Here is a 14,959-nt window from a genome sequence, read left to right on the forward strand (position 1 = left end):
ACACACACACCCAGTCTCTCATCTGGTAGGTTCATGACAGGAAGAGCATCAGCCCGAGAGTAAGGAGACAAGGAAGACTGGCTCAGACTCTGCCTATAGCTCTGGGGCCTTCGGCCAGTCCCTTGGGGCACTCGTTCATTTATGCACCAAATTGAAATTCACCTACTGGGAAGCCCTAAGGAGTTTGAGCACCATGGGGCACTAAGGGTGAACCATCCACAAATTCTGCCCTCGGGAGCTCACAGAGAAGACTGTGTCAAAGCTGACATTATTAGATGCCATGTTAGAGGGACCATCAACTTCTATGACCTTCAGTTTTTCCTTCTCTGTAATGATTGTGTGAACTCTGAGGTTTCTTTCTGCTATAAAATTCTGTAATTCTCAAGTTAATCTTTAAATAAGCCAAATGTTTGCATTCACTTGAGAAATATTTATTGAGCTGCTGCGTGCTGGGCAGTGTACACGGAGCCAGGGTGCGGAGACAGGTGAATGCGACAGTACGTCTTGCCACCAAGGAGCTCCCGGGGTGTGGACAATGGCTGGGATGTGATGGACGTGTGCCCAAGGAGCGAGCCCGGAGGTGGGGGGAGCTCTGTGGCTGGGGGAGGCTCGGGAGCCTATGATGACTACCCTACCCCTTCCTCTCACTTGGCCAGGTGGTCCTCCCCTGCCCCTCCCTCGTCCCCTGTGCTGCACGGGGGATGCCCAGGGAGCAGAGACGGCAGCCCCGGGAGCAGGCCTGGCCCGGCAGCTGTAGCGCTTCTGCAGGCTCTTCCCGCCCGAGGGGGGGGTGGCTGGCCGGGCGCCAGAGGGCCTCCCTGCAGTGCCTCAGAAGGAGAGGGAGCTACTAGGTAATTTTGATTATTTTAGAAAAGCATTTAAAAATACCCTGTGATTTCGAAGGAGCCAGATTTCATCCCGATACTTTGATGTCTAGAAATGGATCCCAGTTGGTTGGTTGTTGAAGTCCTCCTAAACAGTTTTTGATTTAATTCAACACATACTGAGACAAGTCTCAGCCATATCACAGGCGAGGAGCCCGAGCCATGTAAGACATAGTCTAGACACCAGTCTCAGCATCAGACTCGTGGCCGGGCCTGAGGTTGGAGGCCCCAAGTGCCATGGAATCCTGCAGAGGGAGAGTGATTCCAGCTGAGGACAGGGCCACCGCCTCACACTGAACTTGGGGTATTTTGTTCTCAGTATGATATCAAGCCTTTGTATTGCAAGTGGGTTAATTTCTTGTTTTGCAAATTTGGACCCCCTTAAAATGAACCAGGCCTGCTCAGGGTTTGGAGCATTTAGGGAGACTGTGTATGTAAACCAGTTACAACCACTTGTTTGTTCCTAAAGCCCACACTAGGGAGCCAGGCTGACATCGCCCGGGGCACAGCTACAGAATAAGCTCCCATCATGCCAGGCAGTGGCTCACCAAGGCGCCCAGAGTTGCATGGGCAGCCTTCCCGGGGCCCTTTGCAGGGTTTGGAGTAAAGGGCACTGGAGTAGAACCGATCTCTTTGTAGAGAGCCTATTATAAGGATGACCTTTGACACGGGGAGAGTAACCCCAAATGAGTCGTCAGTAGTTACAGTGGCCATTCGGGACAGTGAGGACAAGGCAGGCCACAAGGAATGATTAGCGCGACTTGTCTTACTCTATTTACAGGACTGCTTTGATTTTCAGGCCACAATCGGTTTTCATACGACTGATTGGAAACATGTGCCAGTTGAAGTCATTGCTGCAGAAGAAAACTGGAAAAAGAAATGAGCCTTAGATGTTCTGAAACTTGCCTTTATTTGCCAGAAGGAATTCTGACTTGATTCAAATGTTCTTGGTTTCCTGACAATGAGGGTCGTGTCCCCAAACCGCTTCTCCCCCACCCTGCTCCTCCACCACGTTGGCCTGACTCGAGCAGACATCATAAGGTTCATCTTATGATTGCCCAGAGAAAAGTATTTTTGGATTCCAGAAAGAGTCTACTTCTGGTCCTGTTTTGGAAGAAGGCAATTGTTTAGGCTCTTGCAAAATAAAAAGTCCTAAGTAAACAAGGCTAAAGGCAGCAAGACCACAGGGTCCCCTCCACGTGGGAGGATGTGCTCCAGTGGCACTGGGATCAGAATGACACTGGACAGGGATCTTAGTTGCGCTCACTAAGCTGGTGCTCCCACTGGCAGAGTGGAAGCGTGGACAGAAGGAACCGGCGGCAGGGCCGCGGGCATGCTGAGCCTGCCGGTGAGGCTCCTCCCGTCCCCGGCGGGTCCCCAGCCCCCAGCCCCCTTGGGCTTGAGAGCCTGTTTTTATTTTCACTTTCTTAAAGCTGTAAAGATTCAGGTTTTTAGGTGTTGATTTCATGGATTTTTATTCTTTTGCGAAGCTCCATTTAATAAATTAAAAGCTATCATTGCAGTAGGGAAAACTCTGCCGGTGAGACCTTGTTGAACAGAGATCTCTAACTGCCTTCCCCCAAGGTCCCTGGGCTGCTCCCCTTGGCTCCCCATCTTAACCCTCTTCCCCAGAGCCCCTTCCCCAGAATACAGGGATTATGTTGTTTCCCCTGACAACTTACTATGACCCCAGACCTGCTCGTGGTGGGAGGGCAGGGGACGGCCAAGAAGAACAGGCCCGCCACCCCCCCCCCCATGAACTGCCTGTGCTGCCGCGGTGCTCATCATGCCCTGTCCCCTTTGTGAGCAAGTCCCAGTTAACAACAAGGACTGCTGCCTGCCCGCTGCACTGCTGCCCCGCACCGCACCACACCACGCACCACACCACCTCTTATGACCCGTTGGACCTGGGCTTGGCTAGTGCTCTAATTTAACAGATGGAGAATGAAGACACAGTGAGGTCAGGTGGCTTACTCAAGGTAACACGGATATCTTAGAACCATAACTGGGTGACATGTAGAGATCAAGTATAAATCTTCTTGTTTCAGGTGAAGAAACTGAGTTCCAGTTTCTGATGGCAGAACAGGCCAGGGTCGGGGCCAGAGCCCCTGTCGTCTGCCTCGTGGTCCAATGCTCTTCCCACTTCCCCACCGTCCCCTTTAGGGTACATGCTCTCCTGAACAGACCAACTTCAGTACCCCCCTCACGGGCAGTCAGAACCCCATGATTCTTAAACGTCCCTCCAGTTCACAGCATCAGCCTCTTCCTGACTGAGCCTTTGACCAGAGTGCACACAGGAGCCCACCACCAGAAGACAGGGCATGCAGGTGCCTCTCACTTCCGAGCCCACCTGCGATGCCACAAGTATGCCACTAGCAGCTCTGGACTGGTTTTCAAGAGATGCACAGTGTCCCAGCGACTTTGGCTGGAAGTTCATCCCTGAGCTGGCCGTCTCTGTACCTCCGACTGCCAGCTGAATATGAGAAGTACAAAGGGATCCAAGAAGGCCCAGGGGAAAGAATGAACTGAGGGCAGCGACCCTGGACCTCTCTTTCCATACAGGGTCCGTCTGTCCCCTCCCTCTCAGACCCATCTTAGTCCGTTGGTAACAGTTGACATCTATTGATCATCTATTATGACAGGCACCAGGCCAAGTGCTTACTTGGACCATCTCATTTAATCCTCATGACGATTACCCTTTAAGGTAGGCGTTATTATTCCCCATTATAGTTGATGAAACTAAAACTGAAGACGTGAGTCACTTGCCCAAGTGCTAGTGCCAGTGAGGAGCAGGGCCCAGCCCTGGGCCCGGGTGGGCCGGCTCCAGAGCCCACACCACACTCCCTGTCCTTTGCGGCCGACCGCCTGCAGGCCGGGGGGTCAGGTTTGGCTCCCTGCTTTTTAGATGAGCCCAGAGAAGAGAAGAGACCCCTGGGTCCAAGATCCAGAAGAGTAGACCCTCTGAGCACCTTAGTGCCCCGGGCCCTGCTTCCAGGAGTCTGTCCGCTCTGCCCCCTGCTGTGCCTGTGAGCTGAGGCCTGGGCCTGGGGCCAGTCCTGCCCCAAGTTCACGGAAGACCTAGCCGGCCTTGGCCTGGGATTCCTTCTTTCAGTTTTGTTCTCCTAACCTGAGGCCCTGGGACTGACTGAGTTGTGATTTTATAAAACCGGGAGCAAAGGGACTGAGGTCAAAGAAGGGGGCAGACGCTTACTTGGTCCTCAGGCGTGTTGAGCTCCAGTCGCCTGTAAACTCCCTCTGGCCCGGTGGGAGTGGGCTGCAGGCCTGCCGCCTCGGGCCCTGCTGCTGCCCCTCTGGGCCAGTTAGAGAGGAGGTGAGGAGGCCTGCCCTCCACGCCCTGTAGCACACACCTTTAAAGCTTGCCACACACTTTTTAAAAGGTGACAGATAACTAGTGCTGATAGCAAGGTTTACACTGGGCAGCTCTCTACTTCCTCCTATAAAAAAGTGAACTAAATGAAAATAGCACTTTAAAAAATATCTGTAATGGGTGGGAGCCCATTGTCATTTTTCCTTTCCATCTCTTCCTCTCCCTTACCTGGCTTCATGAGGAGCAGGAGAGGAGAGGCACACTGACGACAGTGGCGGCATCGTGCCTGTGAACGGCCCTTCTCCACGCTGCTTCCCCTCGGGCTCACGCACTGCCCTGGCAGGGGAAGCCCAGGACAGACCAGGAAACTTCAGAACTTTCTGAAGGAGGAAAGCTTGCTGTGAGACACGCTCCCTGTTGCCAAGACCTTTTGGTCTAAGGAGCTTGCACTGTGGCAGCCCCTTCCCCCAGAAGTTTCCAAGGAAAAACTAAGCTGTTCTTTCCTCTTTCATGTTTCCTGCAAGGGTCACATCAGGGTGAGCCTATCTCCTCACCACCACCATTGGAACAGCTCAGGGCGTCTCACCCTAGGTCTAGGGTGCTCTCTACATCATCACGGTCCCCCTGTCCATGAGGACCGTTGTGGCATAGTGCAGCGGGTGGGGCAGGGCTTCAGGGTCTTAAGTCTCAGAGAAGGTGACAGTTCAGCTGGCTTGGACCATATTGAACAAGGTGTGGATGAAGGAGTGGGCTTTTTCTTTCTAACTGTTGGCATAGTTTAAAGTTTGAGAGTGGATTCACTTTCTTCTTCAGTACCTAAATGTTACATTTGTCTGCTTCCTGGGCTTGCTGTCTCTCGCTTTCTTGAACAGCATGTAATAGACTTGCCTTAACTGCCTCCTGCATACCGGTGGCCATAGCTAGTTTCCTTAATTACTTAATTGAGTGCTCCCTGTGGGCAGGCCTGTGGGGTCACCGAGAAAGGACATGTTCTCTGCTTTCCAGGAGTGGCAGGCAGCCCAGTGAGTAAGACATGCACACGTATCACAGATGCCCCGGAAGAAGCAGTGTCCAGCTGCAGGGACAGAACCGTCTGGGGACCGGGGCAGGCGTGATGAGAACACAGGCATTTGGCCCGAGCATGAATAAGGCCCAGGGGTGGAAAATGATATGTGTGAGGGAAGAGCAAGTGGTCAGTGGAGAGAGGCGGGGGTTACATCCTGGACCATGCATGGGCTTCAGGGGGTCTGTGATAGCCCCCAACTGCTGGTAACATCACAATGGGGAGTCTTACCTGCAGCTTTTCTGGGAGAGGCTCCTTACCTTTCTTAGCTTCTTAGAGTGGGGGTGTGGGATACACGACCCCAAAAACCGTCTCACTTTGCTGGCTTCCTCAGTCCTAGCCTCCGCGGCCTCTCTGCAGCACTTAAACAATGGCTGTTCCCTCTGGACGCCCTTTTTCTATGTGACATTACACATCGCAGGTCTCCTGCCCACTCCCAGATAAGCTCTCCCCTCGGTCTCTGCGTCCTGTCCTGCTTCCTGCTCCTGCCCCACCTCCCCACCCCCGACTCAGCACGGCACTCTCGGGCTTATGCCACGCTCAGCAGAGAACCGCCCAAGCTGGGTCTCCAGCCCTCATTTCTCTCCCAAACTAGAAGACAAGGGGAACACTTTCTTAATGTGTTGTGGAGCCAGAGAGTGAAAATCATTGAGAGCCAGGCCGCGAGTCTGGGGAACATGAAGGTTGCTGACTGGGGTGGTGACAGAGACCGCACTCAGAGAGGGTCTGTCTGGCTGAAAGCAAAGTAAGCCTGAGTCCAGGCCAGGAACGGGCCTCTGCAGCAGTTCTGTTTAAAGGTAACGAGCTCGTCCAGAAGGGGAGGGGGCCGGCCGTTGGGAGGAAGAGGAAGGACCTACAAGATGGGCCCACTGCAGGGTTTTAGAGAGAAGTGGGAGCAGGGTCTTGTTGCAGAAGTACAAGTGGGCCAAAGCACTTCCCAATGCTGAATATTGAGGAACACTTCAGTGGGAACAAACACACCGATTCAAAGGATGGAGAGACAGCGAGGTCACAGGGACTGGAAGTTTGGGAGAGAAATGAGGGCTGGAGACCCAGCTTGGGCAGTTCTCTGCTGAGTGTGGCAGAAGCCCGAGAGTGCCGTGCTGAGTCGGGGGTGGGGAGATGGGGCAGGAGCAGGAAGCAGGACAGGACGCAGAGACCAGAGACCGAGGGGAGAGCTTATCTGGGAGTGGGGCAGGAGACCTGCGATGTGTAATGTCACATAGAAAAAGGGCGTCCAGAGGGAACAGCCATTGTTTAAGTGCTGCAGAGAGGCTGTGAAGGCTAGGACTGAGGAAGCCAGCAAAGTGAACTTCAAGAGAGGGTTTCAGTTGACTTGGTGTTGGGGGCGGGAGGCAATCAGGTGCCCTCCATAACTGCATTGTGCTACAACCTGGAGTTGCCCCGGGGCCCGCTGGGTTAAGTGGGGCTTCTCGCCCTACGCTGAAGGATCTGTGTGCGTTTTCATGACTCTGAGCACCTCTGTTCCCCTCTCCCTGCTCTGGAAAGGCAGCCCCCTCCTGCCTTCAGGTTAGCTCCTCCACTCCTCTGTTTGGTGCTTCTAATCTCCTGGCAGCCTGGAGCGCCAAGCTTATTAAGACTGTACCCTGAGTACACGGTACTGTGGGTGGCACCCTTGGGTGAGGTGCATGAGGCCTTTGCAGTACTGGTGACAAGTCTTCCCAGTGGTCCTTCCTAGGTCGTGTCACAGCTCTGGGCGAGCCACTTCTGGATAAGTAAGGTGTGACTTCTCTGCTCTTACAAGATCAGGGTCGGAGGAGGGAGAAGCAGGGGGCACGTCTGTACAGCTTCCTCTCCCTGCGCTTACTATGTTTGGTTCCCAGCTGGCACCTCCACAAGGGCCTCTACAACCTCAGCTAGTGTCACACACGTGTCTCCTTGTCTAAACTGAGATCTCCTGTGTGGCAGGTGCCACGTCTGTGTCATCTCGCAACACCCCAGCAGCTCCTACAGTGCCCGGCCCACAACGGGCCCAGCGCGTGCCGTGTCCTGATGTGCAGTGCAGGGCCCGCTTCCCCAGTCTGGGTGCCAGGAAGGCCGAACGGCAGGACTGTCCACCCTGCTCCCGTCAGGAGTCTTACTGATGGGGAAGGTTCTCTTGATACCCATCCTGGCTTTCTTTCCTGGAAACCAAACTACATATATATTTGGAAATAAATGGAAACGATGGATTACTTAGAAATCATTTTTACTAGGCCCTCTTTGTCTACATGAAGTTGAAGATCTAATTGAGTGAAAAATGCAACCCTCTTGATATTTCAGATCACAAAAGCGACTGGGTAGTTGGCTTAATCAGTCTCTGGCTTGTACCTTGGACAGGCCCTTGTCTCTGGCCTGGGAAACAGCAGACAGAACCTGAGTACGGATGTCTAATAGGAATTGGCAGCCAGGAAGGTCTATGTGCAGGCTCTTTAAATATTCGTGCGAGATAGCACGATAGTGTGCGTACCTCCCTTGGAAAAATCCAGAAGGCTTTGCATCAACAGGAAGGAAAATCCAACCCAAGATGCATGAACAACAAATAACAACTGTTCTGAGTTAGATTGAAAGCTCTGAGTTGTACTTTTTTTTCAAGTTGTTTGTGCTAACCACAATTTTTTTTCTCCCTCTCTTTCCCACCAGGGCTTATTTCAAAACCTTTGTCCCTCAGTTCCAGGAGGCAGCGTTTGCCAATGGAAAGCTCTAGGAAACACCAGGCTTGAGAGCTGGCCAGACAGACTGCTCTGTCCACATGTGTGTCAGCACATATGGCCGCTTCCTGGAAGCCACTTGGAAAGTCTTTATGGCAAAGTTTTGCTCACACAGCAGCTTTGCGAGCCCCGTCTGGAGCCCAAATTTGAGCTGGCTGGCGGCACCCTGTCTTCGAGCCCCCCACCTCAGGTCGCTCCCTCTTTGTTTCCCTCAGTATATTTCTTAGTTGGAAGAAATAAAGTTACAAAAACCATGATGCAATGTTTTTCCAGGGAAAGTAAGACGTCATAAATGCACACACCCTTATTCTTTGTCTCTAAGACCAGTTTTAAGATTAAACCCTCCCTTTTTCTCCTAAAACTATCATCTTCCTTGTGTGCGCGTGTGTACGTGCATGCGTGTGTGTGTGTGTGTGTGTATGTGTGTGTTATCCACACCCCATTTTGGGGCAGCCCTCCATTGGAAAAGGCCCTGCCTGAATGAGACTGACCAACCTGCATGGTTCCAGCCATCTTCTCAGCCAGACCCAGGCTGGAGCTCAGGAACAACTGGGTTGCAGCACCAGCACCCCCCTCCCCCTTCTCTCCCCTCCCCCCTTCCCTCCCCCTCCTCTCCCACCTCCTTGTGCACCATGTGCACAGCCTGTCCTGACCCAGAAGGCTGTCGTTAAAGCTTGCTGAATGCGTCAATGAATCCATCCCTCTCTCCCCAGCCCCCCCCAGGCTGATGGGAGAGCTGTTGGGACATTTGCAGCACTGTGGGAATGACCCCCGAAACACACAGGCGGGGTTCCGTGGGTAATCACTGACATGAATGTGACATCTGGGCTCAGGGCCCGCAGCTCTTCAGCCACCCAGGAACAGAGCTGAGGAAGATACCATCCATACATTTTCCCTAAATGTGTGGATTATTGGAGCGGGATCTCAGAAGTCATCTTATTTCCACCCCTGGCACTTCCTCCCTGCTACTCCCTAGTGTACAAGGAGAGAATTAAGGCCCAGGAGCCACACAAACCCTCCCAGCAGATTAGGAGAAAACAGGGAGTTGGAAGCCAGGCCTCCTATACACACGGCTGCCCTTAGCTCACAGAGGCTGGCTCTACAGGCTTTACAGTTTCCTTTAGCATCATTCCACCCAAAGGAAGTGGGGCCTGCACAGAGGGGAGGGACACGAGCAGCTGACCTGCATTGCCTGTGCTGTTCCTTAGACCCACCTGCCTTCCCCATTGGAGGTGAAGCCCAGGCCCCACCTGCTGTAAGGCAGCACAGCCTGCTGGAGGGGAGTGCCGCACAGCCTGCTGGGAGCGTGCACGGCCTGGCCCTCCGGGGCTGCGCCAGGTTTAGCCTGGCCTCTCACTGTTCCCAGAGTTCCCCTTGTGGCTCTTGGAGCCCAGTTTTACCAGGTGAGCCTAGAAGGGAACCAGCTCAGTCCTTTATGGGGACTGGTGAGGAATATCTCTCATTCCTGTATTCTCTGCCCCCAGGAGGCCAGAGCAAAGCTTGGCTACCAGCTGGGCAGCTGCCCAACTCGGATCTTTCTCTGTGTGGGTACTTTGCCCCTTTTCCCTGAAACCTTGGGAATTCCCATGACATAGTCCAGTGTCTTGGGTCCACACCCCAGCTCCACTACTAACTGGTTAGGTGACCTTGAGTAACTCCCTTCTGTCTGTTGCACATGGACTCAGCTCATCGGAATCGCCAGGAGCTTTCTCAGGAACTACTGCTCTGGGCCCCCGCAGGCCTGCTGGAGCAGAGCGCGCTGGCCGGGGCTGAGGCATCCGGGTTTCCGTAACACTCCCCAGGTGACTCTGCTGAGTAAGTAGTCATGACCCCCTCAGCCAGCTGACTGCTTCTTTACCTCAGGGCATCTGTGTGCCAAGCTCTACTTTTTGCTCCATAACACTGTCATTTAGGACTGCTGTGGCCACCCTCCCCCAGGGAAGGGCATGGATTGGGCTCGCTGCCTACAGAGCCCAGAGCTGATTGAGTCCGGGTGAACTTCGGACCCAGTAGGGGTTTCCAGCTCCAGTTCTAGCAGAGGCAATTGCGGGATGGGGTGAGGTCATGTAATCTATCCTTGGCATTTCAAATAGCCAGTCAGTAGTGGGCAGTGTGATCTGGGAGTGGCCAAGCCCCTGCCGATGGCTTTGGGCGACCCCTGTGTTTTGGTCATTCGACCCCCACCGGGGTCACGACCCACAGGTTGAGAACCGCTGCTCTAGGGGTCCACATATGCTCAGGCTAGCCAGAGCACCGATGGTACGCCCAACGTCTGCAGAGCACGCGCAGTCCAACTCGGAAGTGCTGTCACGCTCAGTCTCAGCACATCTCTACAGCAGGCCTGTGAAGTAGCAAGTGAGCAGGGTCGCCCTGTTCCTCAGATGAAGAAACAAGATCAGAGAGGTTGAGTTAGTTACCCATGATCACCAGCCAGCCAGCACCCTGTGAGGACTCAACCCAGGCTTCTGGCCCGAGATCCAAAGCCATTTTCCATGTTTATTCATGACTCTCGTAAACTGAGGCTTAGTTCATCCTTCCCAGTAAAGGATGATGTACAGTGTATAAGCTTGTGAGTGTGGAGATCACAGGAGTTTTAAAAAGACTTTCAGCCCCTCAGCACAGGTGCAGGGTCTGGACTGATTTTCATAAGGGGGAGCCAAACAACAGAAGGTGATAATAGCAACTTCATATTTCAAATGCCGGGGATTTGAAACCAGCATTTGTGAGATTTTATCTCTACCCCTGACAGCACCAGAAGCAAGTGGTGCTTGTAAATGGGTGACAGTCACCTGTATATTTTTAAACACCTCTTTCTAGCTCAGCCTGTCATCAAGCATTGTGCTGCACATGAAGTGCAGCCCAGGACTAATTAGCAAATGGCTCTACAAGGCTTTGAGGATGAAAAGTACCACGTTATTCTCTCTTAATCCTGCCCCAGTTTACTCAGCCCTGTAACTTCAGTGAGCCATCAGCTCAGCGCAGACAAGGCAAAGGACTCGGATATGTTTACTAATAATACCAGACATGGTGGCCGGGGGGGAAGGGCACAAGGAACCCGGGCAACCAGTGTTCTGCCTGCTTCCTGCCGCTCGGCCGGCCTCCTGGGACCCAGCACCTACAGGCAGGTGGTGCTCCGGGAGCGAGAGCCCATTTTCCTCTGGGTGAACTGGAAGGAGTACGAACCTGAGGAAGAGAGAGACTTATATTTGAATTAGTGTCTGGTAAATATTTAACAAGCAGTTCTTCAGCGGTTTAAAAGAGGAGGGGCCCCATTGTGCACTGTTTGCCAATTTCCAGAGTGTAAATACTCCCATCGTGACCGATTTCAGGCCCCAAATGTGAGGGCACTGACAGAGACCGGGGAAGAGCAGGGAGGGTGGTTGTGGTAGGAGCCTAGCTGGGTGAGGGGGCTCCAAATGGGGGGGGGGGTCTTCGCTGAATCTTTCTGAATTTTGTTTTCCTTATCGATAAAATGGGGACAAACCATATCTGCCTCCCAGGGTTGTGAGCAGTACACAAAGCACCAAGTAGGGTGCGTGGCATGCAGAAACGTTTGTTGAAGAGTGGTGCTTGTTACTGCAGACCAGAAAAAGGATTTCTGATGTTGACTTTGGCCTTCTTCTGAAAAGTCAGAATGCCCCTGTTAAAAAGTCCTGCCATGAATGTGGCCTTTAGAAGAGTGACCCTGTCTGGATTACTAGGAAGGAATAATGATGAGTCATCTTGATTTTAACAAATGAGAGATTAGATGTATCTGTGGGAGTTCCCAGCCCCCCCACCCCACCCCCACACACACATACACACTGAGTCCCGCTCCAGCTCTCAGCAGGACCTGAGAACAAACAACCCACTGACCTGCTTATTCACCCAGCCTGTGCTTTCCCACAGGCAGGAAAATCAGAGCGCAGGTCACTTTTGCTTCTGACTCAGTTTCAGTTCCTGATGGCTACACACTCTTGTTTTGGGGTCACAGCCTTGCCAGGGAAACAACCACAGTGGGTTTGCCTCTTACATGGGCCTATAAATAGAACTAGCCCCAAACCTGCCCCAGTTCATAGGGACTGGCTCGTCCCACAGTTCTTAACGTGAATGTTAAGAACGGCATCTCATGATAAGATGGCATTGAATTCTATTAATGGCACCATAATTAATTCATTGGTGCTCTTTAAAGTGAAAGCAAGAAACATCACCTTTTGTTTATGCTTACATACAGGCCAACAGACTAAGAGTTGTGAGAGTAGACCAGATGTCAGGTAGAAACAGGGTGGTGGGTGAGTGATGGTGATAGCTGCTCTTGTTGAGATTTGAATGATGTTCCATACTCATTACTTTACATATGTTTTCTTTCTTAATTGTCAAAACAACTAAATGAGGGTAGGTGTTATTATAGATAAACCGACCTGTGGTGGCGCAGAGGATAAAGCAGCAACCTGGAACGCTGAAGTTGCCGTTTTGAAATCCTGGGCCTGCTGGTCAAGGCACGTATGAGAAGCAACCAATATGCAACTAAAGTGAAGCAACTATGAGTTGATACTTCTTGCTCCCTCTTCTCTCTCCTCTCTGTGTAAAATCAGTAAATAAAATCTTTAAGAAAAAAAAAAGGAGGTTAGATAACTTACCCAAGGACAGGAAGCTGGTATATTATTCAATTTCTCCACTTCCTCTCTCTCTCCTTTGTCTTCCTCCTTCCTTCCCTTCTTCCTTCTCTCCTTTTCCATCTATATTACATAAAGGAAGTGAAGCCAGCTCCTCCTGTTTCTACTTATCCACCTTCCCCAAATGAAGGGACAGTCATTGAGCATCTCCAGTGCACAGGGCCCTGTATAAGACATTCAGATCCTTGTTTTTGTAATTTTCCACAGGAGGAGAGGGGCTCGGAATGGGTGGGGATGGCTGAGATCAGGTGGAAGCAGGAGGCAGGCCCAGGTGTGCTGGGCCCTGGCCAGACTTCACCACAGGGGCTTCTGTGTGTCTGTCTGTACCCAGCTAAGACAAACTTTGAAGCCGTCTGTGTATATGCAGACAGGTCTACTCTATGGCTATGTAAATATATATAAATACCAACTGATTTTCAGATGGTTGAGCCAGGACCAGCCCACAGTTGGAAACAGTCTGACTTCAAAGCTTGTGTTGTATTTTCAGGTTAAAGTCCAGATCACACTTGGTTGAAATAATGGCCTAGTATCTGAGGAAAACATGATGAAAATAGTTGCTGCAATTATTAAAGTACCAAGGTATTACCAAAGAGCAGGACCCAGGAACTGACTCCAGGTTAAATATGAAATAGCTCCCGGGGTTATTTCCTAACTCAGCTCACGATGCCCTTCAGGATTCCCACATTCGAGCCTTCCCTGTTCTCTGGTTCCTTTGGAAGAACCACGCTTTACGAGCCTGAGAGATCACGCTTGGGGTCATGAGAAATTATGACTAATCATGGCAATAAAAGTAGCCTACAAACAACGCAGGAATGACCAGAATGGCCCTCCCTGCTGAGGGCCAGCTGCCTCTGCACCGCTTGGGAGAAGCCAGACGGCCTGTGGAGAGTGTGGCAGACACTCGCTCCTCCAGAAGAGAGCCCCCGCCCCTCTCCTCCAATCCCCAACGGAGCCGAGTCCCTCCCCAGAAGTCTCATTCCGGAGATTTCTCTTTGGAACGTGCCCTTTGAGACAGTTTAGAAACCACCCAAGAAAATCCATCCCTTTCAACTCCGGGATCACACTTGCGCCTCAAAACAACTAACTCCCTGGCTCACAACGACCTTTGGCTGTTTGAACAGGTGCCGGGAGGAGAGAAGCCAGGGAGTACCAGGTGCCCTCTAGAAATACGGTGGTGGGTGGGTGTTACTAGTGACAGCTGCCCTCCCGAGCACAGTGCACGATATTGCAGTCCCTGCTCTGAGTCCTTTGCAGCCATTGCCTTCTCGGTCCTCTGACCCTTCAGAGAACTGGACAGGCCACCTCTGTGAGAGCCAAAGGAGGGCGTCAGGACTGTGACGGCATTTCTGGGTAGGCCAAAAACCATTTGAGAAAGATACTGTCCGCAAAACAAGAGTATCACCTCCCCAGAGGACAATTCTGAAGGGGTCAATAATCATTTGGGTGCATAAGTTCAAGTAGGTCTGTGGAGGGGTTTTAATCATGGACTTACTTCGTGACCCAGCTGGGAGCTGGTGTCATGGCTGGGGACATGAAGTCTGGGACAGGGAGGGGTCAGCCTACCATGGCCAGATTGCCCTGGGTGGGGGGCTCCTCAAAGGCTCACTCCTTTCCTGAGGGCACCACACCCACACTCTCACCCAACTGGGCTTTAGGTGACTCTGATGCCCCTTGCCCTGCCTCTGTGCCTACTCCCGGGACTCCAGCACAGGCCCAGGGATGGGGAGGACTTCTCATGCAGCTCCACACTGGGGCCCTCGAGGCCTGCGTGGGCTTCTGGGTTCCACAACCCAGCCGGCCGCTCTCCCTGTCTCCCCTGCCTTCTTCCACCGGCAGTGACACCCGGGCTAGGGCGCCTCCTCTGCCTCGCCTACTGTTGTCCTGGCCAGCCAGGCCTCGGGGGGCCCCAACATCCCCCACACCACCTTCCGTTAGTTGGCTTCCACTGGGGATCAGCCCCTTCATAGAACAAAGCCGGGGCTGGAGCCTCTCTCCGGTGCAAACAGCCCTTGGCTGATTGGTTTGTTGTGAGGGCTGAGGTCCGTGGAGCCCTGGCCCTAATCAAACGCTGCCGCACTAACTGTGGGCGGAGCTGGCGCGCCTCACCTGCCCTGTTTCCTCCTCCTACACGGGACTACTTACTGTCCGTGGGCGGGAGGGCTCGGAGCTGAAATGCACAGTAAGTACTCGGAAAAGGCGCCTTGTCGCCTTTTGTCTCTCAAGTTTGGCACAGGTCACCCCCTGCCTCCTTTTACTCCTTCCTTACCTTTCATAGCCCTGCCCTTATGCTTCAACGGACCCAAACAAGACCTTAGATG

General features: G+C 52.7%; 1 protein-coding gene across 2 annotated transcripts in view; it reads left to right on the top strand.

Moving 5' to 3' along the window:
* Positions 1 to 8,243, top strand: part of BABAM2 (BRISC and BRCA1 A complex member 2) — a 406,860-nt gene extending 398,617 nt beyond the window's left edge. For both annotated transcript variants that reach the window (XM_066266796.1, XM_066266797.1), the window contains one exon: positions 7,919 to 8,243. In XM_066266796.1, coding sequence (XP_066122893.1) covers positions 7,919 to 7,982 — 64 coding nt within the window. In that variant the 3' untranslated portion in view covers positions 7,983 to 8,243. The remainder of the gene's footprint in view (positions 1 to 7,918) is intronic.
* The last annotated feature ends 6,716 nt before the right edge of the window (positions 8,244 to 14,959 follow it).

Source organism: Saccopteryx bilineata, chromosome 3, assembly GCF_036850765.1.
Source record: "Saccopteryx bilineata isolate mSacBil1 chromosome 3, mSacBil1_pri_phased_curated, whole genome shotgun sequence".
Lineage (NCBI taxonomy): Eukaryota > Metazoa > Chordata > Mammalia > Chiroptera > Emballonuridae > Saccopteryx > Saccopteryx bilineata.